At 49.6% G+C, this 27,175-nt stretch overlaps 1 protein-coding gene across 1 annotated transcript in view; it reads left to right on the forward strand.

The window, feature by feature from the left end:
• Positions 1-9,263, forward strand: part of LOC144179543 (uncharacterized) — a 46,421-nt gene extending 37,158 nt beyond the window's left edge. Inside the window, exons 6-7 of the mRNA XM_077707933.1 lie at positions 4,127-4,351; positions 5,805-9,263. Of these exons, the coding sequence (XP_077564059.1) occupies positions 4,127-4,351; positions 5,805-5,828 (249 nt within the window). The 3' untranslated portion in view covers positions 5,829-9,263. The remainder of the gene's footprint in view (positions 1-4,126; positions 4,352-5,804) is intronic.
• Positions 9,264-27,175: the final 17,912 nt, after the last annotated feature.

The raw sequence follows: 27,175 nt of genomic DNA on the forward strand, positions 1-27,175 counted from the left end.
TTTTATCACAAATCACAAATTTTATTTAAAAAGGTTCATCATATCGAGGTTTCACTGTATAATGAATGCACCAGAGGTCATCAAACTTCTTCAGTGTTTGTTTACTCGCGCGTTAAGAACATAGAATGCGTCAACACGTTTCCCTGTCGTTGTTGTTGTACCTGAGGGGCACGTCTGCTGACCTGAAAAGGCGTAGATAGCTGCTATGTCGGGAGAAGCTCGCCTGCGATGCCTGTTATCCGGTAGGCTTGGGTGCAAACACTTCCGTATGCTTTCCCTGACCTTGAAAAAGGCCTCTTGATAAAGAGAGGGTAACGTTCTTGACAAAGGCAAGATAAAGTTTGCGGAAGTTGGGACAACGCTATGTCCAGTGCAAAACAGTCGAACTTTCTTTTGTCGCTGACAATAGGGACATTGGAATGGAGGAGAAAAGCAAGTGCAACGATGGCTGTGGTGATCTGTGCATCGTTGGACCGTGCACATTGTGCTGAGGCTGCTCTTTGGGGAAAAATTGCGATCCACAGCTCAACTGTAGTTGCGAGATTTCTCAATTACTGGCGCAGGTTGTACGGATTAAAAACAGTACGTGGTTGTGTTACAAAGTCCGCTGTCTCTTCTCAGTGGTGCCAAAAGACCACCCAGCAAACTTCAGGCCAGCTTCGAATGAGCCTTCCGGCCAGAATGTGTAGACAGGGTCGCAGCTTGCTAATGGAGAAGCTGACTGCCAACCTGGTACCCAAGTCAACTGCACTAACCACGTCTGACTTTTGCTGCTCGAGGTTGCATGTACACACACACATGCACGCAACCCTACGCGTAGAGTGGGATCGAGAATGAAGCCTTAATGGTGTGAATCCCTGGGGCAGTGAAGTATACAGTCTACACTCATTACAAAGGACCCTCTTAATCCGGAAAAAAGTCCGCTGTAGCCAAAGTATGCAGTATCCGACCGGGGTTGATGGGGTGGGGTATATGAGCGCAAAAGTGCGAATTTTGACCAGTACTGCACATACATGCTACAGACACTATGTTCTTTGTACGTACCTGCAGCACCTCTGCACGGCGATCACGCGGGGGAAAGAATCTTCTAAAAACCCTGTTTCTGAAGCTTAGCACCTAGTTTACTGCTTGTTAAACTTTGATGTTTGAAATGGGCTTTCGAAATAGTTCCTTGCCGCTTAATGAGCCGTAAAATTAATTTCAAGCAGCGCATCAAAAAACTGATTCTCTTATTGCACTCACCAGGGTTCGTAGTACAGTGTAGACCGCTTATAACGTATGTCGCGGGAGCCGCAAAAATCCGCACTATAAGCGGTACCGCACTATAACCAAAACGTGCGCGAATTCAACCAAATCGCGACCTATCTCTCAAGTCATCCTAAATTTTTTATCACCCAAACGCACAGCGCCTAAAAACGAAGGAAGGGTCTATATTTCGTATTATTTTTAACATCAGCCGCTGCTGCCGGGTCTCACACATTGCAAAAGCGCGGTCTTACAAACGGCGAGTGCGGCTTTAACTTCCGTTGTATTTGTATTTTGAAAGACCATGGCTGCGTTTTTTGCGTCTATGAAGATGCCGCAGGACATGATAAAAAAGGCCAGCCGGATGTTTTTTTTTTTTTTACCCCACTCTGTGTTCACGATGCCGAAGGCGGCTGCTTATCAGCGCAACGTACTGGTGGTGGAAATCTTCGCGCGGCTCGCTTGTTCGGGAAGAGCGGTGGCTTATCGGCACAACGTTCTAAAGCGTGAACCGCATGGAGCGATTTCTCGCGAAAACGTGCAGCGCACGCCGCAGGCGCGGCGACGCCGGCGCGGATACAACTGGCGTATGTGTGCGGCGCGGTAAGCGGCGGCAAGATGGCGTCGGCACTGGCCGTGAAGCGGTGCAGGCAGCTCCAGCGACCACTTCTAACCGCTCGCTGAAATGCCGTACGAGGCGCAAGCGAAGATGCTCATGCAGGAAAAGAGCTGATAATGTGACCGCAAAGTGGAATATAAACTGCCATCCACGCTGCTTGTGAAAGCGCCCATCAAAAAATACCGCGATAATAAGCCTAAACTAAAGTCCCTTCATCTGATCGAGGGACTTTAGCCTAAACACCTCTGGCGCGGCTAGCCGGCTCGGAGCGCTTCGAATCTCCCGCCATTAGGTGCGCGTCTTTCCGTTGGTGCCAGTCATCAGGCTCCTCCCACTGCCACGCGAAGAAGCCACCGCGAGCGCGGAATCGTAGACGCGAGCATGAAAAAAACGCACGCGCAACGCCGATGTGCAAAATTCGTGTGCGAAAACGGCCCATGCGGTTCACGATTAATAGAAACAACTTGCCACGCCCGGACGGGGAGCCGGCCGCTATCTTCCGAGGTGCATCAAGCAAAGTCAGTTGTGGTTATCACGTACGCGCGAACTAAAGGGTGCCTATTTTTTGCTTCTGTTGCGCGCTGCGTCAGATGGCCGATTTCATCATTTCTTTTTTTCTTTTGCTACTCTAAAACGATGCCCCAGCTGCGCCGGTCGATGAGCAGATCCGCCGAAAAACCGCACTATAAACGGTATTGTGCTTCTGCCAACCGCATCTTAAGCGGTATGCTTATGCATTGAGTTCTATGGGAGGCAAACCGGTGGTCACAAAAACCCGCGTTATATCCGGTCCCGCACTATAAGCGGTTACGTTATAAATGGTCTACACTATTGGAAAACCTAAAGGTTACAGTTCTATGACTAACACTGTTTTGTCTATTGTTCCTCCAGAAATGGCTAATTATCTTGGGAACTAATTGACGGGCTCCAAAAATAGTGGCATATTTGAAATCAGTGGGGGGAAAGCAGCGAGACTTCAAGTTTCACAGAGTTTACTCGAAAAATTAAAAGGAGCTGTTTTAAGAGCAGTGTCCCCTTTTAAGCGAGGTAGGCCTACTGGGCCTACCTGCGACATGCGATCACGGGGCCAAACGCCTTGTCCTGAACGGAGGAGCAGCAGGCGGGGTGGATGACAACCAGCCAGTGTCCACCCTCGCAAAGCACGCGTGCCACATTTAATGGGTGTGGTTAAGGGAGGGTTAAGAACAAAGATTGTGGTGGGGCACTTCTTGCTTGCTGGTGCGCCGGCCTGCAAGACGACGTAGCGACGTGATGTGGCTCATGGGGCGAATGAACACGCCGCTGAAGGCCACACTTGCTGGAAGGGCCGAAGGGGCTCTAAAGGGTCCCCACAGTACACAGGCTGTGGCGAAATTTCCTCACTTCCTTTGCACATCCGTGTGGCTCCTTGTTGACGAGGTGCATTGCTCCATCCAGTCCAGTCCAACTCATTGTAGCTTTGGGACTTCAAATTACCGTATTTACTTGCATAATGATCGCACGCGCGTAATGATCGCAACGCTGAAGTTTTGTCGTCAAAATACAACGTTTTTTATTTCCCGCGCAACGATCGCACCCTGAACTTGCCGTGTGTGGGCCAAGTCTAGCTGGCGATGGTCGTGCTTACCCATGTTTCCTCCTCTTTCAAAGCGGACATGGCGACGTTATTGCCGCAAACTTTCTGGTGTTAGCGATATCGGCAGGCATGAGTTCATTATTGGTGCGGAAGAAACTCTCACTATGTGCGCATAATGTGCTCACAAGAGAAAGAAAAAAACACGCTCAGCTTGCTGCGTCGGCAGCCGTGTCTGTTTTGATGTCCCGCACTGCGACAGCAGCAGCCACTTATTGGTCGACCTGTTCTCACCTCGCAGGAAACTCGTTCCGGCGCGTTCCGTAATTCATAAAAACACTGCATTATGCGTCACTTTTCAATGTGGCTGGCGGTGGTCCGTGGAGTTTTTATTATGTTTTTATTTACTGTGGTTATTATGCATGTTCATGAGACCTATCCTAAAAAATTCTGACCTGCAACTTACTTGTGTTTCTTGCGCTGAAACTTTTTTCGCAAAAAAATTTGCCTCGCGTAATGAATGCACTTTTAAATTTGCATCGTATTTTGGGGGAAAAAAGTGCGATCATTACGCGAGTAAATACAGTGCCAAGAAGGGGCTGTGCTGAAGTCTCACTCATCGCAAGTTGTGCCATACTGAGTGTAATGAACAGAAGAAAGCTAACGAGTCCCTGTGCATGTGCGCACAGGTGCTGCTGCTGAATGCTGACTGCCCGACCTCCCTGGCGGCCGTGAAGAACCACAGCGGCGACACGGCCCTGCACATGGCCTGCCGCTCCCGTCCGCAAGGGCAGGGGCAGGACAGGGAGAACGCACTGGTGCGGCTCCTGGTGCGCCACGGGGCGCCCCTGGAGGTGATGAACAACAACGGCCTGCACCCGACCGACCTGCTCAGCCCTGAGCGGGCACTCGAGGTGAGGAAGCGGCAGCAGCGCTGCTTCAGCCGAACCGCCTCTCCTCGCTTTCCAAGTGGAGTTGGTTGTCCAGCGTGACAGAAGGCGCTTGATGTTTCATTATTCATCTCTTAAACTGAGCTTACAGGTGTTTAGAGGTGAAAATTTGAAAGGACAGCCATATTTCAGCCTAATGGTATTTGTGTTTGAAGCCATTTTCCACTTTGAGTGAGCTTTTGTTTCACGGAACCACCTATTTTTTAGAAAAGCATAACTCAATGCCCTAAAGTGCTAATTTTGAGTTGCTCACGGTTCTTGAATGATGTGGCAGACAGCCACCTTGTTGTATTGTTTTTTTATTATTATTATGATTATTTTCTACTGTGTGGCACAATGGACTCGACTCGTTAGCAAAAAAAAAGAACTAACAAAAACGTGGAAATTGACTCTACTACATTTGTTGGTGCTCATCACGTGCCAAAATGGGTGGTTCTCAATGGTTCGGACAGTTAGATGCGGCTGCCGTTTGCAGTCTGGGCGCAGCAATTTGGGTGTCAGCATGGTACAGATGTGAAGCACAGCCAAGCAAGTACCGCGGGGCTCACACTTCAACGAAAAAGGCAAAAGGTACGCAGCAACCAGGCTGGTCGGCTTCAGGAACCTTTGGCTGATGTCAGAAGCGACTGTCAATCCGCGGCAGTTGGACATGGAGCCGTCAGCATCTGCACAAACCAACACCGCTGTTGATCTGTTGCCTATCAGCCAGCTCTTTGGAAAAACTGTGGGCTGTGTGTGTAGGGGCGACATGTTGGATAAAAAATTCAGAGCCCTTCCACTCCGTGAAGAAAGAAGCTGGTAGAGCTCTGACTGTGGTGGGTTTTCCAGTGGGGAATTTACATGTTGTCATTGTTGGCTGACATCGGCATTCCCAGGCGGGCAAGTTGTTCTTCATCTGGGAGGTATTCGCAACCACTCGGTGATGTGGAAGTTAGTGCGGCACTGGCTTTCTGTGGTTTTCGCACCTGTTTTGACTGCTTCTGTGCGCGCTAATGCTCCTTCGATTTCCGCTCTTCTTCCTGCTAGTACACAAAGCGAGAAAAAGGGTTTGGAGTGCATTCGTTGAGTTTGGACATCTTTTTGTGAGCAAGCTACCGTGCGTCACAATGGAGAGAGAGAGAGAGAGAGAGAGAGAGAGAGAGAGAGAGAGAGAGAGAGAGAGAGAGAGAGAGAGAGAGAGAGAGAGAGAGAGAGAGAGAGAGAGAGAGAGAGAGAGAGAGAGAGAGAGAGAGAGAGAGATGTCTTAAATGAAACTCACGAGGTTAGCCTGGCATAAATGCCTGGCTTGCTGCTGCAGGTGGCTAAAAAAACTGGTGATAATGAAAGATACGGTCATGATGATGATAAACGAACAGTTTATGGCTTCGCCTGGACGGGTTGTGGGAACCAAGACTGTTGCCGTTGTCCTTGGCTTCAGGTGGGCCTGTTTCCGGCACTCTGAAGGCTATCCCCTCTTCAGTCAGCATCCGAGACCACCAGGGGTGCTGTTCAACGCTGGAGTGCTGGACCACCCATGCCAGCCATGCTACAAGGGCCCCGCCATCCTAGAAGCGGCCCGACATTTGTTCCACTCCGTTTGGTATTCTCAGCGTTGCGAGTGCTGGACTGTTTTTGTTTCTGTGTTTTGTGCTCCTTTGCATTCTTGCCTGAGGGGATGAACGAGCTTGCTGCAACGCCATCTGAAGGCGGATCTCTCTCTGCTTGCGGAAAGTTGGAAGCACGGGCATTGCTAAGCACCAAGCAAGAGCGTTTGTGACGTGTGGATGTCTTTAAGGGTTGTTCTCAAGCCCGTGTCATGTAGGGTTATTTGGGTAGCCTCTCCAGATGTCTGTCAACTGTCCACAGTCTCCGCGCAATGTTTAGATTAATGGCACCGGCTAAAATGTGTTTCGCCAGGGTAAAATATGTTTTCGCCTTCACTGGTGAGGAAGGCTTCCATGTGGGAGCCAAAACCTACTTTTTTTTTGTTTAACGCAAATACGCATCGCAACAAGAAACGTATCGCAACAAAACAGGCTTCCATCAGAAACCCTGGATTTTTCCATTAACTTGCTGGGGAAACCAGTGGAACCTTGCAACGTGCCTTGACAACAGGATTTATGCATTTGAGGGCTGTGCCAGCAACTGGCAAGGTTATTTCATGGCCTTTAAGCATGAAGCTGTTGCAATTCTTGGAGGCTAATAAGCTCCCGCATTGCATTACAGTAAAGCCCCATAAACAAGTTCCTGGTTATTGCCTTTTTCCAGGCAGTTGTGGTGTTTGGAAAATATGCTTTGCGGGACCGTACATGGTCTCTTGAAACATGCACCTACAATGTTGTCGTCTAATGTGGTACAGGGACCAGTGCTCTATGCCCGAGTAACGTTTTGCAAGTGCTGCACAGTCTTGTATCTTTGCTAGCTCGCTAGTTTTACGTCCACGTGAGATTCTGGCAATTCCTCTTTGTGCAATTGTCTTTGTGTACAACTGACTTTTAAAAAACGCCATGATTTTATGCGCTGTACGCTCGAAAGCATTACCGCAGTGCGCGTCAATTTTGTTATATTTTGTTCCTGTTTCTGGCAGTAGCTGGACACTGGCAGAATGAAGTGTGCACATGCCCAGGTCTGTGCCTGTGTGGGAGACGGGGCTTTGCGAGGAAGCTGTACGGACTCCTCTACTGACATGGGCAAGATTTAAGCCCCCGTTGAAAGCTCGAGCTGGTTGAAAGTGACGTGCCACACCTGCCACGGTGGCCCAGTGGCTCAGGCGTTGTATTGCCGAGCCCAAGGACATTTGCGGGCTCGATCCCAGATGGAGGTGACTAGTTAAAAACACGCGTGTGTCGAGATTTTAGGGCACGGTAAAGACCCCCGGGTGTTCATAATTTGTCCAGAGCCCTCCATTATGACGTGCCTCATAGCCCAGCATGCTAAACTCCCCAAGTTTCTTCCTTATGAAGCCACGAGTTCAAATGCTTGGTGCGTAGGTATAACGCGTTGTCTAAGCTGCAGGTATGCACGTTTGACGGCATGGGTTCTGTCGTCTTCAGCCAGGAAAGAATTCTGGTGAGACACAACATGCATTCAGATGCCTCTTAGAAAACCATTTCTCGCAGCAAAATTGAAAAATAATCGGAGCGGTGTCATCGTGTGAAAGCAGTACTTTTTAAGGTTCCGAATCGTGTGAAAGAGAGGCAGGCTTGGTTCAGGACAATTGGTGCAGAACAAGCAGTCACGCAGCCTTAGTTGCTTCAGAGTACAGTAGAACCCCAATGATGTGTCCCCTCATCTTACGACGACCTGCTTCTTACGACAAATCACTGCGGTCCTAGCAAACTCGCCACGGAAGCATTGCATTAAAAACCCTAATTATACAATGCTTGGGTGCGCACACGGTCTGCCTCATACGACGGACCCTAGCATGGATAAATTGGCATTTTTCCCGTCTTTTACACTTCTTTGCCACCCCGTCCCGACTTTTCTTGATTCTGAACCCCCGTTTGACGCTGCTTGATGTGCAAAGGTCCACAGGTGGGCCAGACCACTTGCTGAGCAGACAAGCGGGTACTCGCGAGCGGGCGTTGCCCCGCGACGACCCCACGCAGCAGCAGAACTGTAATGTGCCAACCGCGAGAAGTCAAAGTCCAGGTGGCTGGCGGACTGCAAAATTGCTGCTCCTATCGAGCGGACAAGCGTGAAAACACATACCGTATTTTCGCGCGTATAACCCGCACCTAAAATTCGAAAGTTTCAGGGGGGAAGTAGAGGTGCGGATCATATGCGAGGTATTTCCTTGGTGCAGCTTCACCGCAATGCGCGTTGGGCCGTGATGCCCCTGCAGCAGTGATAGCAACTAAGCCATTGTTATCCCATTGATAGCGCTTATTTTGCGTACACAGCTCAACAATGTACCAACCGGAAAACATGTATGCAGCAAGTCATCTAGTTACGTAGTCAGCTAGGCAAGTTCTTTTGCATAAACAAATGTGTAATGTTCCTTGAGTAGTAGATTTGGTCCACCCTCTTATGTCTAAAATATGTGGGCAATATGCGGGGATATGTTTCTTTTATTCGTCGACGGAAAGTGGAGGTGCAGGTTATATGCGGGGGCGGGTTATACACGCGGAAATACGGTACGACGCAACCCCATGGCGATGACCGAACACCCACTTTCCTTACCAGCTCGATCCAAGTTTCTTTTTTTTCTTTTTTTCATGACGTTCTCTCTCCTCCTCTTTGCTCTCTGCTTGTCAGTGTCTTTCAAAGCTGCGTTGTCGCTCCGTACCTTACTTTCCCGCCTTTTTTTTTTCCATCACCGCCTTGTACAATGGTTCGTTTCGTTTGGCCGGGGGGGCTTCACACTCGCGTTTTCACTGCTCAATTTGCTTGTCTCTGCGTCAGCTTTCCCAGCATAGCTCGATGCACGGGGCTGGCGGGCTAGCACAGACACGAGAGAGGGGGGCACAAAATAGGCGTTTCCTTTTTTCTGGAAACTTGGGATTTTAGAAGTGCAAATTACTCTAGAACATGCTAAACACAGTAGTTTAAGTTCTTAGCCCATATCTCGTGTGAGACTGTCTACCGGGCGGGCATTTTCCCATACTCCAATCATACGATGTCCCAGTTGTACGACGCTTTCACACACTCTCTTGAAAATTTGCATTGTTGGGGTTCCACTGTACATAATAAATTTCGGTGTCTGAAGCAAAAATCTTCGATTCGCTATTTGATCAGGCCCTGAGCAAGCTAGAGGTGATGCATTTCATGCAAAATAGGAGTGCACGTAAAGCATTTTGTGACAATCAGAATCGAGCGTTGCCGAAGACTGGTGTTCTTGTCTCGTAGCCTGGCAACATTGACCTCTTTCCGGGTGAGTGGCAAGTACAAAAAGAAACACCCTGTCCTGAATCCGAAATTATTGTTACCTCATTCTGAAAGACCTTCCTTCGATTCACTGGCACTGTTTATGCAAAACATTCAAAGTGAAATTCAAAGACCGTAAAAAATGTAAAGAGGAATGGGTGCTCTGGATAGGAAGGAAAGAGTGAATTGTGTATGAACAAAAGTTGTACCATTTTTGTTCCAAGCATCGTTATTGATTCCAAATGATTTATTCATGTTTTTCTGTGACCTTTTTATTTCATGTGTTGCTGACAGCATGCGTAGAAAAAAAAGCTCCCTCATTCAGACAGTGCTTCGTACCCGGTGCTTTTCACGGCCAGGCTCTAACTGATGTATTGTTATAACAAGCTGTATGTTGGTAGAGCCACATTTGCTCAAGAAGCACTGTCCACTCAAAACGCACAACCCTATGTTTTTTTTATGCTTCCCTTTGTGAATCATTACGTCCATTTGTTTCTTGTTTTTTTTTTTTCCGTCCCATATTTGGCACTGCTGCGAGTGCAGTTAAGTACAAAAATTCTTTCTCGCCAGAATTTTACTTCACTCACAATGGCACAGTACAAAAAAAAAACACCCTGCCCCGAATCTGATACTTACCGCATGAATCGTAAGTACAGACGTTTCAGCCACAACTATCAGGAACTGCCCACTTCCTGTTTAGTCGCAGCGTAAGGAAGCCCACTGCTGGCGGCGGAGGATCACTATTGGGCAAACAACTTTGCCGTTTAAAAAAAAATGTGTGCTGTGGACCAAACCTTAAAAATGGGAGTGGGGACTAATGGGGGGGGGGGGGTCCGCCACAAGTGCTGGCGCACTGGAAAAAATTGGGCCCATCTCCCCGTGAGGGGGACTCGAGTAAATGCGTCGCATAGGGGGTGGGTGTATCGCGTTAACGTTTAGTGTTTGGGGAGTTGGTGGTAGCGAATGCGTTGTATCAGCAGCTTCTTGACGTAGTTTGAATGAGTCAAGGATATAAGGCGCGTTCGTAGCCTCCCATTCTGTGTTGGCTTTGTGGCGCAGTGGGTAGAGCACCATGTACATTGCGTTCCGCCTGCAGGGTCGTGGGATCGAAACCAGGCGCCGGATAGTATTTTTTTTTATATAGTGTAGGGGGAGGGGTGCAGACAACGACGGTGCGGACTACGACTACGGACGTCGACGCGGGTGACATTGTGAGTTCACAGAAAGGGGACAAAAAGTGTGACACATGACACAACCCAGGAAAAACCCCCATAAATACCGAAAATGAGACACAAGAAAAGGGTGGTGAAACTGATTGGCTATTCGCAGAGGTGCAAGGATTAATAACAGGTTATGTAATAAGGTAGCTAATAACTGGTGGCAGTTGTTAAACCATGCTGGTAAAAACGGAAAATGATCATGCTTTTCAGATTGTGTTGTTGGGTGCCATACGAGATATGCATATATATATACTCAGGAATGCAAGTACATGCTCATTTTCACCATAAATGCAACTTGAAGCTTACGCGTTTTTCCCAATGCCAGCCCCGTTTCCATTTTCCCATTCCTGGCATAGGTGGCTCAGTGGCTAAAGGAGTGGCACTGGTCAGCGCAGCATCGTCAGGCTGATTCACAGCCATTGTTGTTGTTCAGAAACAAAAAAAAATGGCTTAGCTCAGCTAACGTTAGATATGAAAGCAAAAGCTTGGCTTAGTCTGTTGGTTTTGCTTAGTTAACCTTTGATGTAGCTGTGTTGCTGACCACGGCCCAGAGCCGTTCGGCCCCGTGCAATGCTCACAGGAGGAGGCCTGCCTCACTTTCATTCACGGCAAACGCGGCGTTCCTCTTCGCCGGGCACCAGACGAGTCACGTAGCCCGAGACGACCCAGCGGTGCATGCGGGGGAGGCGGCGGGGCTGGTTGGCTGTCGTCAGTTGAGCGCCGCAACTGCACGCCACTCAGCTGATCAGTATGACTGAAAACGGTACCTTGTGCACAGTGCTGAAAGCAGGCCCGGCAAATCACACGAAGCACTTTAAGGGGTGTGGGGGTGTGTCTGCGGTCAAAAGGTGATTTGCACATCCGCGGCGATACCCCTGGACAAAAGTAGTAAAGCGTTGCTTTAAAATCGAACATCTGCACACGGTATGAGTGCATTTTGCCAACCCTTGTGGGGTTTAAATTAATCCACAGCAGTGGGTGTCTTGTGCACATACGAATCACCACAAAAAAAAAAACACAAAAACAAATTGCACTTTTACGTCGCCAGCAGCAGGGCCGCCTTTCTTGTTTTATTGCGTGAATTCAGATACGTTGATGTTTGGGACAGGCCCGGGGCAACCACGGGAGAGACACGAAAGGTCCTTGATTAATGTAAAAGAAGAGGCACCTTTTTTTGGCGCTCTATGCCACATTTAATCTTTCGAGTGTTCGTTATCATTTGCGACCAATTTTTGTACGGAGTTAGTTTCCCGGAGGCTGTTGTGTTTTTTGAAATGTTGTTTTTATCTGTTTCACTGCAGTGTTGTTGTTATGTCCCCGTGCCTCATTGCCGAAGTCATGCAACTGCATTTTATTGCTTATATTTGACATCTGTCACTTGCAGTCGTGTTTGCCTTTTACGCATCGTACCTGTTGGTGTTACGAACTGTACCACTCAGCGTTTGCCACTCGGGGGGGGTGGGACAGCCCCTCTCGGTGCCTGTGGAGTCCCGCTTGTTGCTTACATTGGCACCAGTATATGGATTATCACTTGTTCTCTTATGAGTTGTACTCGCTGGTCATGTCATGTATCGCAGATTACTTCTTTATATATGATTGTTTGAATAAACGAAATGCTACAAGCCCTTTTAAAGTGCAGATTCCTTGCTGCTTGGTGGTGAACTGTGAGCATGCATTTTCTAGGTGGAAAGATACACTCGGTAAACCTAACAAGAATTAATAATTGTCCTGTCTGTTCCAGCTTGGGAGATGGTTAAAACGGCAGGGTTTAAAAGACTAAGACATTCCCACCAGATGAAGCAACTCTGTTGGCCGGGTTTCCTCCAAAAAGGGGCGTTGATATGACGTCCATAAACACTGAGAGGGTGGGTGCTGTTAACAGGCTTTCCATCATTTGGTGCAGTGAAGCACGACAAGAAATTGCACGAGCAGCCTGGGATTTGCTGTTCTACAGTGAGGTGCTTTCATTCACTTCGGGAAATGACGGTGCTAGACTATCATCACAGCTTTTGCACTTCTCCAACCTACACTGGTGTTGATTTCGTGGTCTCGGGTGAAGTTAAGTGCGATTCAAGGTCTTGGTTCCCAGGCTGTTTAATTGCTGCTTGTTCTGTTTGAATGTGACCTTTTCTTAACAGCAGAACGGTTTAAGCATGCACTTGGTCCGTTTTATTTGCAAAAAAGAAATACCAAGGCAGAAAAAAACTCCCCCAACATGAGGCGCCCAGCACAGCCTTCGCACAGTGGCTTTAGCAAAAAAAAAAAAAAAAAAACCGAGTGCATGCGAGTGTGTGCCTCGTGACGACCACCTGGCATCGTGCAGACTAGCATGTGGGCTTGCGCCACGAGGAGTCCCTGTGTTCGTTGTAGAGTAGTGACCGGCGTGCCACGGATCTGCTGCGCTTAAGACTATGACGATGAATCAGTCGAGCCATCCCTTCACAATCACACGTGGAGATGGTGAAAGGACCAGCTGATGAAGAAGTGGACCCCACACGGGTCACCTTGAGTAATCTTGGTGACTGTATTGGCGACACCACGGACCCCGAGCCGCCCAACATAACCTACCGTGGTGATGTGTTTAGAGGTGAAGGGTAAGAAACCGCAAACGGTAGTTGTTGGAGCCCAGGTCAAGCTCCGGCGGATGGCTTCCCTGTCTGTTTACCAGGCAGGGAGCTCCGGGACTTCTCTCGGTATCAGGGTAACCAGAGCGAAGTACCACCGTCCCCTGCTTTTTTCTATGCTCTAAGGAAAATTCAAACCCCCCTCCAAAACATGATTGGTCCCTGAAACCTCCATGAAGGTTTGAAGGATCAGGGCATCACAGCCGAGCGCCGCATCACGATGCCCAGGGATAAGATAATCCCCAAGAAACATTATCCTGACCTTCAATCGCTCCTCGTTACCAGAACATGTAAACGCACGCTTCATTCGATGTTCCACTCGTCTTTACATTCCGAACCCGCGCCAGCGGTTCGGCCACAGTACAACCGTGGCAAAACAACCTGTGCCAAATGCGCCGCACAAGACCACCCCACTCACAATTGCAACTCAGCTACCCTCACTTATTGTTGTGGAGGCCCACACGTGGCTTACTCCAGAAAATGTGGAAAATTTCAACTTGAAAAGAAAGTAATCGACATAAAAGTAACAGAGAACATCTCCTTTCCAGAGGCGCGAAAGAGGTTCGCCTCTTTCTCCCTGGGGAGGTGCGCCGATCACAGCTCGTCGGGGGGGCGGAGCGGTGTCTGGTTTCCACAGGGACCCAGTTCAGCAAGTGTGACCTGACCGCACCCCCTGCTACCTGTCACCACACCGCTTGCTGAGCCCACAGCGGTTGTGGTGCAAACCGCTTCTGTCGGGACCGGTGCCGCTCCTGCCCCTGCCTCCCGGTCCTCCAAAGCGTTGGCGGGTGCCAAGGGCATGGACACCGGGGGCCCCACATCAGCTCCCACCTTCGCCTTACCGCTTGGGCCAATCGGGGCGCTCCCGACGCCAGTGGTGGTGACGGCTCTCACAAAGGGTGCCCGAATGGGTGCCAAGTCCAGGGGGTGCAGTTCGTCGGGCATCCCCAGGACATCAGACGACTAGATGGACGTTGGACCGTTCTTGCCTGCAACGTACTGCAAGGAGCGGCCTCCGACTCCCAAGCCAACAGAAAGACCCAAAAAGCCCCCTCCAAGAGCACAAGCCCCAAAAGACAAAACGTGAACACATACACACAGACTCCAGTGGCTCCTAAATCTCCATAATGGGGAGAGAAAATATTCGATGGAGCTGTAGAGGCCTCTTTAAAAATCTTGATGATGTCTATGAGATATTGCATTCGAATCAGCCAAGTGTGATGTGTCTTCAGGAAACACATTTAAACTCTAGACACACAAACATCTTGAACAGCTACATGGTATTTAGAAAGGACAAGGATAGTGGTGGTATGTCTTCAGGTGGTGTGGCCATCATTGCCCCAAAATCCTATAGCCTGTCACCCTATCCATCTGAACACTGACCTTGAGGCTGTCGCATTCCTCCTGATCACGAGCTATCAAGCTCCGAGTTTGAGGCACTGTTAGACCAGTTACCAGAACCATTTCTTAGAACTCAATGCTCATAACCAACCCTCTGGGGTTCTTCCGGACAGATGCCCGAGGACGCCTCATTGAAAAGTTTCGAACATCATCGGGAGCGTGCCTTTTTAACAAAAAAAAAAGCAGCCTGCACACCATAATCTAGGACACAACACATTCATACCTTGACTTGGCAGTGGGTTCCGCAGCTCTCTTTCCATCACTCGAGTGGGACGTGGACACACACCCATATGGTAGCAACCACTTCCCACCCATATATTAAAGGCCCCAACAGTTCATCTTCCCATAGCAAGTTTAACAAAGCAAAAGCTAACTGAAGTACTTTCACAGAGACATCTAAACTACAGCACACAGCCATTGCACACTTACACGTAGACGAAGCTGCCCAACTCACGGCGCACATCCCCGATGCTGCCAGAAAGTACATTCCCCAGACCTCCGGTGCCTCGCGCAACCCAAGGAGGCCCTGGTGGAACGAGGACTGCAGGCGAGCGCGGGAGGTCCAGAACAAGGCGTGGCGGGTCCTGCGCCGGTACCCCACGTCCGATAACCTTCTATCGTTCAAACGGGCAAAGGCACTTGGGAATAATGTGTGTGCGTGAGGCAAAAAGGGAGTTGGCACGCCTTCCTCACATCCACAAACTCGTATACCGACACTCACAAAGTCTAGACACGTATACGAAAACTCCAAGGACAACAAACACGCAGCCTGCCCCTGGTTAGTACAACGCTGGAAGACCAGGCTAACACACCTGCACAACACGTGTCAAGTTCTGCACACTACACAAACACTTTCATGCAGCACAAAACGTCTCCACAAAAGAAGCTCTTACGTGACAAGAACAAGTCAAAATCTGCTTACAACTCTGAATTCACACTTCATGAGCTGAAGGTTTCTCTTGCCACTTGTAAGCCTTCGGCTCCAGAGCCAGACAACATTATACATGCACTATAATACAGCACCTACAGCAGACACTCTTGAGACACTCCTACATTTATACAACCAGATTTCGGGGCAACTTCCAAGGTCTTGGAGGGAGGCCGTGCTTTTCCTAATAAGGGAAAGACCCTTCCTCTCCCGCCACCCAGCCTGACAAGCTGCCTGTGTAAGCTTCTCGAGAACATGATAAACCGTAGGCCCGTGTACTTTCTTGAGTACAATGGTCTTCTCGAAAGCTACCAGGCAGGCTTCCGGGCAGTGGGATCCACAAATGATCAACTAGTTGCAGTACAATCATGCATTAAAGATGCCTTTGTACGCAAACACTACTGCATGACCGTATCTTTTGGCATCGAAAAAGCCTATGATACGGCATGGTGTTATATATCCTTGCAAGCTTAAAATCTTGTGGCATAAAAGGTAACATGTTGAACACTCTTGATAGTTACTTGTCCAAACGGACGTTTTGTGTTGGAGTCTGGTCGGCACTGTCAAAAGTTCACATTCAAGGAAATGGCGTGCCTCAGGGCGGACTTTTGAGCTGCACGCCCTTCATTGTCAATATGAACTCACTTCAGAAGGCATTGCCTCCATCAATCTCCTGTGTAGTGTATATGGATGATGTAGAAATATCTTTTAAATCTTGCAACATATCCATATGTGAACGTCAGGTCCAGCTTGGGGTAAACAATATTCTCGCTGGGCAGGCGAAAATGGTTTCAAACTTGATCCCGGGAAAAGTACCTGTGTTGTATTCTCAAAGTGACGCGGAGTAAGGCCCGATCCTGACTTAAATCTCAATGGTGACCAAATTCCTGTAAAAAAGGAACACAAGTTTTCGGGTGTGGTGATGGACGAAAAACTCACATTCATCTTTCGCATGAAACAGCTCAAACGATTCGATGCCATTCACTGTGTTGGTTTCCTGGGACTCGTTAAGACTGCTAACAGTGCAGTAGCATTCACACATTGTATGCTTCATAGGGAGGCTTTGGCGTCAAAGAGGTTGAGTCCAGAGCTTGTGCGTCTTATGCATCACGTCGTCAAAGCCGTGAACAGAGTGAAGGCAAGGCCTATCTAGGCCAGCCACCTCTTCGAGGTCCTCTGCGAAGAGATGGGCGTGGAGCACTAGCACCTGCCCCGCACACCAAGGTGCACGGGTTATGCGTGCAAAAGTGCTTGCAAGGGTGTTCGAGCATAGGAATTGGAGCTGAGTGTTTTTTTGGCAGAAGATATGGGGCCCTCGGAGATCCTTTTCAGGGCGCATCTTTTCTAACAAAGCTTGCCTATCTGCGTGACCTGTTTGAGCAGCTAAACCATCTTAGCAGCATGCAGGGCAGGGGCACTAATGTTGTATCTTCAGGGGGAAGGTGAGAGGCTTCTGTAAAAAAGCATCAAAATTGGTTGAGCCAAGTTGGCATGCAGAGAAGACCAATCCGTTTTCACTCTTGAACTTGTAAGTTTATAGGGAAGTACCCGAAAATGACAGAGCCACAATCAGGACCAATCTGAGTACATTAGGCTGCCACCTCAAGGACTACTTTTCAGAATCTGCCCCACGTACCTGGCAATTGTGGCTCCTTTCGAAGCTGGTGTCATCAATGTGTCGAAGCAGGAAATCATTTGATGGAGCTTCAAGAAAACTCGGCAATGAAGGGGAAGTTTTGTCACTGCGAGCCTTGGCGCATTCTGGTTGTGAGCATCTGAAATGTTCTCCTTTTTTCATGAGATGATGGCCCTAAAGCTTCTGCTGCAGTTTCGGTCAGCCAGGGATCAGTTAATCACGTACCACGATATAACTCTGCATTACCGCCTCTCTCACCGTCGATACCCTCCTGCCCACCCTGAGCTAACCAACCATCAGGAGCACTTATAGCGACTCCTGCAGACAAACTCTTTGGCCTGCCGAGCACTACTGCATCGCATTCACCCCTCGCAATCCGCCTTTTAAGTGCGATGCACTTTATAAGCGACCCCGAACCTTCCGCCGTCCGCATTGCTCCTCCTCCTCTCCCCTAGCAACGGCGCGAGGAGCGGAGAGGAGCGTCTGTAGCAACGGCGCAGCGACGTCACACCCCACGTGACCCGCGCCGTGGCTGCGCGCGCCCGCGCCGGCTCCCGCACCGCTCCTCGCGCCGTGACGTCACACTCCCACGTGACCGCGCGCTGGCGCCTTTGCGTCTGCTCCCCCTCTCCTCGCGCCGTGACGTCACATGCTCTGCAGCTGGCGCGCCTCTCCCCCCGTTAGGTTTGCACTCACCCTCGGCGGGCGCCTCTCCCCTCGCCTGACAGCTCCCCCTCGCCGGTACTGTGCCTCTCAAGGCGATGGCAGAATTACTACGCCGTGTACTCTCGGCGCAAGAAATGCATTCGCACTTCCTCACGATTCCCTTCGGGGAGGTGGGGGCAATTTTTCATTGCGGTGTGCTGCCACCTAGCGTGCCTAGCGGAAGTTGAGGCGGTAGGGTTTGCCGGCGTTTCCTCCGGCTGCGTTCTTGTTGTATGCACGGCAATCCCACATTACGGCGAGGAGCAGCCGAAGTTTTTCTTCTGTGTTGGTGTTATAACGCCTTAAGATGACAGCCCCTGGTCATCACATAATACCAGGCGGCTTCTTATCACTGAACGAAGGCTGGCAGAGAAATCTCGGACAGATCCGTGTGTCATCCGAGTAGCAGAGCGAGCAGCACTTGGAGTCGTCTGGCATGAAGTGCGATCGCCAGCTCAACAAAGGCCGGCAGTTCGCAAAATGCCTTTAAGCGCTGCACACATGTACGATTGGTACACGCGATTCGCATGCGACTGATTGTTACGACTGTCGCCCCGACTAGTCGTACGCGTGAATTTGAGACGGCCCGATGCGCGCATGAGATGCGTCGTCGGCGTCGCTCCGCCCACTGCTTTTGCTCCATGGTCAACTACGATGATCGCTGAGCTGAATTTGTAGAATCTGCGCGTTTGTTCGCAAGAAATGGATAAAGCAAGCAATCGTGAAGCGTTTTCTGCCTTCGGAAACAGTCCGCGCACACGCCGGCCGCGCCTGCCAGCTCGGCACACTCGGCTCGAACCGGCGCAGACCACGGTAGCAACCGCGCTTGTCGCTGCTCTTCTGAATCAATCTGATTGCTAAAAAGAAGTTCCACATGCGAGAAAGTAGGTGTTAGTGTGGTGAAAAATTGTGCTAGGGATTGTTGTCAGGGCTTATTTTAAAAGCGGCGAATAGACATTTGCCGCGATGCAAGCCTACGCTGACCGGTCGCCGCGGCGCGCGGTGCGCCGAGCGGCCCAGAGATGGCGATACCTGCGCGGAAGCATCGAAACAGGCTACGCAGATGTCTTGGTCCGATCGGGGATGATAGTGTAGTGAAAAGTTGTGTTGCGGATTGTCATTCGCAGTTGTACAGATAGCGGCGATCAAATATCCGCCAGGATGCGAAGCCTAAAGTTCCCATCACCCGAGCCGACGCGAGTGACGCAAGCCGCCGTAGCCGATCGCGTGCGGCCGACGGGAAGCGATAGAAGCCGACACCGTTCCCTTTTCGGCACTCCGAGTTACAGCGGAACGCAGCACAAGTTGTGGGCATTGTTCCGCGCACAACGAGCACACACAAAAAATCAAACGATGTAAATACAACCACGACCCCTTCCCGCTTGTGCGGTAGCTACGGGAGCTGTGGGGAATGTCGTCTGCTGCCCCTACCGGACTGCTCAGGGACTTGGCCGCTAGGGGACTGCGCATGCGCAGTGGGGTTGTGAAAGAGGCGGATTCCCCTCGCCAAGCTGTCCACTCTGTGGGGACCTAGCCACACTGGTCCACTCTATGTGGGCCTGCCCTCAAGATTCCTTTCCCTCCATATTTAACGAAGAGCAGTGGGAGGGAGCGCTGAGCAGCTCAGACCCAGAGGTCCAGATACTTCTGGCGCGGCCGCTCGATGGAAACTAGGTCCGGCCTGCTCATTCACGCGCCGGCAATGGGCGGCGGCGTGAGAGCGGAGTTGTCAGTTGCCGCCGCTACTTTCGGCGGGGGCGCCGCGCATCGGTGACAGCTCCCGCGGCGGTCGCTTCGGGGCGCCTACGGAATACCGACGGTCATCGTTCCTTCAAACGTCGTTCACTCGCGTTGTAACATGCGAATCTGGAAAATAATAACACCACAATTTACGGCAAAGACATGCCTTCAACATCTAAGAATTTCATCTGTTTGACGGCGGTAAGTAATTCTTGCTCGCGGTTTAAAAGGACGAAAGCGATGCGACCGCTCCCGCGACCCAGTTCCCGCGATGTTCGGGAATATGACTGTAGATGTTACAATGCCAATTCGGTTGAACACTGCAGCCCGTTTGTGCTGGAAAATAAAATTCTGTTAAGCTGCCATTCACCATATGCTAATTGAAGGACAATGTTAAAACGGCCGTGTTTTAACATGGCCAAGCACAGGCTCAGCAGCACCAGGGCTGTCTCATGTTTGAATTCAGGCACGGTAATTTTGCCCCGAACTACGTGTCCCCAAATGCGGAGAAATAGTTGGCCACATCACTTACTAAACCAGTTATTTACTCGTTAAACAGGGACGTAAAATGCTGAGATGCGCTGCGAACCTGATTGTTTTGCTAGAGAAACACCTGCGTGCTATCGGTAATGTGTTTGTGGTTTGCTTTCTTCTTTCCGTATTTCGTTTGAATCGTGGTTTGATTTCGCATGTGCGATCGAGTGTCCCGTATGTGTGAAATTTGTTGTGTGAAGTCTGAAAGACCGCTTGGGTGTGTATTCAAAGATGTAATACAAAGTGCGTGCGAGTGAGAACTTGTGTATTTCTGCGTGAGTCTGTGTCGTCTAGCGTTTGCACTGCTTGCCGTGTTTCATTTTGAACAGCAACGAATTAGCTCAGCTTCCAGTTTTAGTAATCCGTACATGTTAACTTCAGGAGAACAGCAACGAATTAGCTCAGCTTCCAGTGTTAGTAATCCGTACATGTTAACTTCAGGAGAGTGGAACCGGAATAACCCGGGCATCCAACACGGTTGGAACACGGCCCCTCGATGGGATCCATCGAGCAGCCGTGGTCGGAAGGATTAAAGGGACACTGAAGTGATATGTAAACATTGCGGGATTACTTGCGCAAATTGTAGTCCGGAGTCCCCAGGCCATGTTTCGACCACTCTAGGCGCGTTTACGCGATTTTATTTAGTAGAAAAACTAATTCGAAAACGCTGTCCTCCTCTCTTTACGCTCGCCCATTTTCTGTGGCGTTTTCGTGTGACGTCAGGAGGGGATGAGCTGGCAATTGGCTGCGCCACGGCTGCGCTACTGCACGGCTCCCCGGCCGACAGAGCCAGTCGGCCCAGCGTTTCGTCCGCCGGCCGCCGGCGGGTCGTCGCAATCAAGGAGGTTAAAAAAAATTGCTTGGTCGCAATTCGTTCGCTTAGTTGAAACGAAGGCAGGACACGTTTGTGAATGGAAGAATGTGCCTTTCTTTACTTGGTTTGTTTGTACACTGTATCTAGCTCCAAGTCAAGGTCGCTTCACACAAGCGCTGCACATGCGACGCTTCGCTGACTGGTACGCCAGTAGGAAAATATAAGGCCTCTTGAAGGCGGGACAAGAGTCAGCGAAGTCAATATAGGTACTAAGCAAATAAAATCAACTGATATTTTTACCGTACAGCGTAAAACTAGGGCGCGGGAAGCACGTTTTTGCGCTGGGCGAACAAGCACAGCGGTCAGCAGCACGACTACGCATCTGCGAACGCTTTTCCGTCTACGAAATGCAATTGCTAGACGTGAGCTACTGTGGAAACTCGGGCGACGCTTACTGCACGATCGCAGTACAACAAATAGTCACCTAAGCGGCTTGAAATGCCAAAACTAAATAAAAGTGTAAACCGGTTGTGCAATATATACCCTATATTAGCAACGCATTTGCGTCCCGCTCCGTGGCCTAGCGGTCTGAGGCGCTAGGAATACAATGCGTATGTTTTGCGAGTGACGAGTTCGAATCCCCGCGGGTACGTGCTTTTTTTTTTTTAAGTTAACTTTTTTGTTTTCCGCCGATGTTTTCTATATTGAGTTCACCTTTTTTGGGGCCGCAACGTTCATGTCTACACGAACTAGTTCACAAAACGCGCGCAGGCTGGCACTGGCGCGCTAGCGAGTTCTCGTTGGCGTGCTGTTGCCATAAGCACCGACTGCTTGCAGGCAGTGGGCACAGGCCAGAATGAACAGACCCTTGGCCTGGTGCGAACACGCTTTTTACGATACAGGCATGAGGGAGGCAAGCTCCAAATATGGGGGAAAAGCGCATGACATTTGGGCGTCTGCGGGTACGCGGAGGGCGTTCATGCACTGCGTAGGTCTCGGCTAGTGAATGCTACGACTACAAGCCGTCCTGTGAGGCTTATCTTGTGCATTTTACAGCCGACAACATGGCAGAAGCGCGGTACGATGATTACTGAGATATTGAGAATGCCCATCCAACAAAGCCATTGGTTATGTTTTACAGAACCGAAACCGAAACCGAAACTTGTTTGATTGCTAACCTTGGGCATCGTCCAATCACGGCGCCCCTCCTCTCAACGTCACAGCCTTAGTTGGTGCGGCCGCCGCAAACCGCGCATGGTAGTTTTTCTTCTTTCGCGCTTTGTAAAATAATTACCGATTTGTCAACCGTATAAACGATGAAAAATGTGCTAATTTGAGCCAGTCTACGCAGTGCAAGCAAAAACGGGAGCTTGACAAATTCACTTCAGTGTCCCTTTAATGCGGCTTGCACCATCGCGCGTGGGCGACGGGCGAGGTCATGAAAGCGAAGCTTACGGTTGCCGCTTGTACTCGCAGTGGGGCGCCACGTATCAGCGCAGACTACGGTTTGGGCGCGAAAAGCAGCAGTGGCGGGAATGTTGAAGCTCGCGTGAGCGCTTTGAGCTTTTCGTTTCGCATACTTCCGCGCATTGCGCGCTTAATATAACGTACTAGTGTGCTTCAGGCTATGAAATACCTAAGTACTGCTGCGTGCCGCGCTGCAAGTGGAATTCCTCGAAAACCTCGGACGTCTGCTAGCACGAGTTTCCAGCCAAAGAGCAACTCAGTGACGCCTGGCTGCACAACATCTCCCGTCAAGGTATCGACAAGGGCAGCCAATGGAAACCAAGCTCCCGATCAGTCGTTTGCTCGCTGCACTTCAAAGAGGATGACTACGAGGTGGGATTGAAGCGCAAATTCTTGCTACCAACAGCTGTGCCGACAAGATTCCCGTCGTACCCAACGTACATGCAGCCGGGAAGCCTGAAAAGAAGGAGGGCGCTTGTTCGGCCGCCGCTCGAGGCGTGTGCGCCGTCATCTCAAGCAAGCAATGAAGAGCAAGTGAGCACAATGGTTGCATAAAATTAAACGATTGAACGTTCAATTCTGGACCTAACTGGGAATGAAGAAAAAGATCAACCGCACTCACCGGCAGAGGAAGACACAATCCTGTACGCTCTCACGGACATGCTATCATGCGGCCAACGTAATTTTGAGACTCGAGAATGCCAGACTTGGTTCGATCTGGCAGGCTTTTTCGATAACACCAAGAAAAATGCCCGCCGCCTTAAAATGAAAGAAAACAGACTAAACGAAAAACTACAAAAAATGAAAAAACGCTGCGACGAATTTCGCGAACAAGTGAAGAAGTACGAAAAGGACCGCGCTGTACAGGCAGTTCGACACAGCAGACAAATTTGTAAGCTCCTTTCGGACACCGTATTCCCACACCTCGCAGACTGTCCGCTGATGTGGTGCGCCATCAACAGGGACCCGTACCACTGTCATGAGCTGTGCGAAATGGTCTTGAAAAAGCTATTGGGGCTGCTTCTTGCCACCTGGGCTGGCGACGTTAATAGCTCTGTGGAGAATTCACTGAAGCTTTCGCGAAAACATTTCTCACCAAAGGTTTTCCGCTTGTAAAGCTGATGGCCGGTGAGCCATAGGCGAAGAGGACTTACATATTTTCTGACAAACCCAATAAATCCCCCTTTAAATGGTGTATTAAATTTATCCTTGATGTCCCAGGGATTTATATTTCAATTACCTTTCAACTGTATATTACTTTTTGCAACTAGTGTAAATCAAAGAACGACTGCCACAGTTTTACCCCATTCCAACTGCATCCTTTCCGAGTTTTGGTTCCCATGTAAATAGTGCTCTTGTTGCAATTAATCAGTTCATAGTTGCGTTCACCGTGTCCACTTTATTCGTGTGTCCTCCATACTTTTGTGTACCCTGTGACCTAACGCGCAGTCTAACAATATTTCCGAAAGAAATGGGCCAATGGACCCTGAAAGGTATTAAGATTATTTCAGTTCTCTTTGAAAACGCAGTTAAATCAAGGTGTGAAAATATCCAGTCACATTTGTCAAACGCGCATTGAGAAATGGGCGTGTACGGCGCAGCATAAAACGTTTACGTAATTTTTACGTACGCGCAAGTTATAACGTCTTTTGTTATAAATAAATGCGGTTGCTCAGACTAGCTTGCCACGCCAAATATTATTCCTGAAAGCCTTGGGAAAGTCTTTAGAAAGAAATCCGCCTAATGCGCTCGACTTTGTCAATGCGCCACATGATAATGTCGCATGCGGCGCGCTAAAAGGAAAACAAATTTAGCGCTGTGCCTACTTCTGAAATAATAGTTAGTACGTGACGCCTATATTGTGAGTTTCCCCCTCACGTATCACCGCATATTATTATAAATTATATAGATGCTGACTTCTGCCGTCGGTGCAGTCATGAACAACTTACACCGCATTGAAACCGTGACCGCGGCCGGCAGCCGCCGCTCTTCTTTCACCGATGATTAGCGCCACGACTGACGCTGCGGCGGAAAGGGAAACTAACGCGTCACCGGCGGAGAGGCGCGTTCGGCAGGCCGGACCTAGTTTCCATCGAGCGGCCGTGCTTCTGGTCAACCACACTGACAACGTCGCCGCCGGCCTCAAACCGACGGCCACACCACTCCCGTGAACCCGGTTAAGGCTCAATAAAGTGGTCTCTCTCTCTCTCTCTCTCTCTTTCATCGCGCACTTTTTCGTCGCTCGTCTCTCACTGTTCACTTTGCGGCAAAGATTGCCAGGAGCAGAAAACACGAGGTCAACACCCGACCGCCCTACTATTTTCTTGAGCCTGGAGCCGTAAAGTAGCCTTTGCCGCAAAGTGAACAGTGAGAGACCAGCGACGAAAAAGTGCCCGAAGAAACATGCTAAGGCAGCGAAGCCCTATGCCAGGGGGAGATACCACTGTCTTGTAAGCGGTCGTGCGTGGGACAACCGGGGCGCTGCCTCAACGATCGTCTTCGGGAGCACGTGTGCGACGTAAGAAGCGCCATAGCTACATGTTGCTAAATTCCCAGGTTAGTTGCCTCTGTTTGAGAAAAGCCACGTGCTGGCGCGATACCGGGACCGGATGCGACAAGAGATTAGAGAAGCCTGGGAAATGCACACCCGGAAACAGGATTGCGTCAGCGCTCCCTCCATTGCTCTCACGGGGAAAGAAATTCACTTTCTTGGTGATACTGTAGATAAGTAGGGTTGTGGTACAAGGCGTGCTAGTTGCAACGAATGGGTTAGTAATGCAGACTGCTGTACCTTTTAGAACTGATTGTATTTTGTCTCTTTCTTTTCGTATTTATTGCCCGTTCAGTGACAATATGCGCCCTTTCTGTAGTCCTGTTTGCCGCGCTGTTTTATAACTCGCCTTGTACTAGCTGTTTGAAGCGCGAAAGGCAGCTTCAAAAGCTACGTATTTGCCATAGGCTTCTTATCTAGGAGCGAAGTATTTCCTATAGACACATCCTATCAAATGGAGAACATTTCTGGCAGACCAGAACAATAGGGCGCGGCCTAACCCCACGGGGCGTTCAGATGGTGACAGAGCAACCGTTTAGCAGCAGTCCGTACGCCAGCAGGCGCTGGTAAAATGAGACATAATTAACCAATTAAGAGACCTAATGAAGTAATTAAGAAGAGACCTGATTAAGTAACAAGGCACGATTCGCGGCCGTATGAATTAAAGCTGTACTGTTCGAGCGATTTTGGCGGTTGCATACGAACTGCGTTTTTCGTGGTATTTAAATTTCCCTCACTTACCAACTTTTTTTTTTTTTGCAAAACACGGCATAGCAAAATTCTTGTTTTGTTCTTTTCGAAATTCAGAAGAATCTCGCCACCGCTGCCGTCAAACTTTTTCCCTCCATGATTACCGTCCTCTAAATTTTGAAAATTTCGCCTTAACGTCGCCATCTTATACTGGTGCCTAAATGGTGCATTCTTATTGGCTTTTGGTAATCATGATGACATAAAGAGCCAATCAGAACAGGGTTTTTGGAAGGTGGCGACGTGGAGTGAAATATCAGGCATATTCGTGAAGTTGACGCTACGCCACTACGCGTCGCTTCGGTACGCCACGTTTTAGCTTATTTTCTCCGTGCGTCTGTCTTTGTAACCGAAAACGCGCGCAAAACGCAAAAATCCTCCATGTTCTGTGACTGCGCGGCTTTCTTGCACGATGAATCCTACCGCGGTTACACCGGAATGCGATTCAGTTTCGTCGGTTGAGTCCGGTGCGGCTGCAAAGCCTGCGCAGGAGAAGATGAAGAAGAGCACCGGCGGCGGTGGGCTGGAGCGGGAAATCGTCGTCAACTGCTACCACTTCTGGCGCAGCAAACAGCCGGACCGGACCGCAGAAGAAACGTGCGCTTTCGTCGCCCAAATGCTGGGAGTGAGCACGCAAGCCGTGCTAGAGGCCACGAAGCAGGAGGGTGCGCAGCCGTCGAGGAAGCGCCGATGAAACGAGTGGTGACAGCTTCCCGTTGCAAGCACGCCGATGCCCTACAGGCACGTCTGTCGAGTGAAACACTGTGCAGGTACGGACGGAGATGGCGCCTCCTCTAGCGGATCCAGTGGTGTGCCAGCTCTTGCTGTGGTGGGGCCTGTGCAAAGTGTGTGTTTGTGGAGAGCGCGGTTCACCGCGTGTCTACTGACGTACCATTGGCTTTCGGGACAGGCGATCTAGCTGAAACGACGGGCACGTTTGGAGGAGTGATGGCAGTGTGGTGAGCTTTCGTGTCGTTGGGAAAAGGGTACTTTTTTGTTCGTGTTTCGGAATGAGCTTGTAGTATTTTCTTCTTCTTTTGTTTCATATTTGGTTTTCGTGTAATTGCTTCCCTGTATTGCATTTGTTTTGTGTGAGTTCTGGATACACTGCTCACCGAAGTGGCTGGTATAAAGGGCACAACCTTTGTTTATGTTCGGAGTATTTCCAAAAGGCAGAATTAGAACGGGTTGTTGTACTTCGGTATTAAATTGTGGTGCTATTTGCATTGCATTATCCTAAAGCCTTTGTGTGATATGCTGTGACTCCCTCTAACCTCTTTTACGTTACATGTATACTTCGTCAGTTGCCATGAGGAGTTAAAAAAAAGATGGTCGGTTTTGATAGCAGCTAAAGTGTTGTTACATGTATACTTCGTCAGTTGCCATGAGGAGTTAAAAAAAAGATGGTCGGTTTTGATAGCAGCTAAAGTGTTGTTCACCCTTTCTGGGAATGGTGGTATCCACCTTTCTTGCCTCACTACAAAGGGAAAGTTTGACCCGAAAGAAAAGAGACGACGAGAAGCTTGTGGTTGTTGATCATCACTTGCCGCCACTCCTCTCTAGAACGAGCCGAACG

Source organism: Haemaphysalis longicornis, unplaced genomic scaffold (assembly GCF_048455015.1).
Source record: "Haemaphysalis longicornis isolate Haplotype H1 unplaced genomic scaffold, Haemaphysalis longicornis Haplotype H1 scaffold_4, whole genome shotgun sequence".
Taxonomy (NCBI): domain Eukaryota; kingdom Metazoa; phylum Arthropoda; class Arachnida; order Ixodida; family Ixodidae; genus Haemaphysalis; species Haemaphysalis longicornis.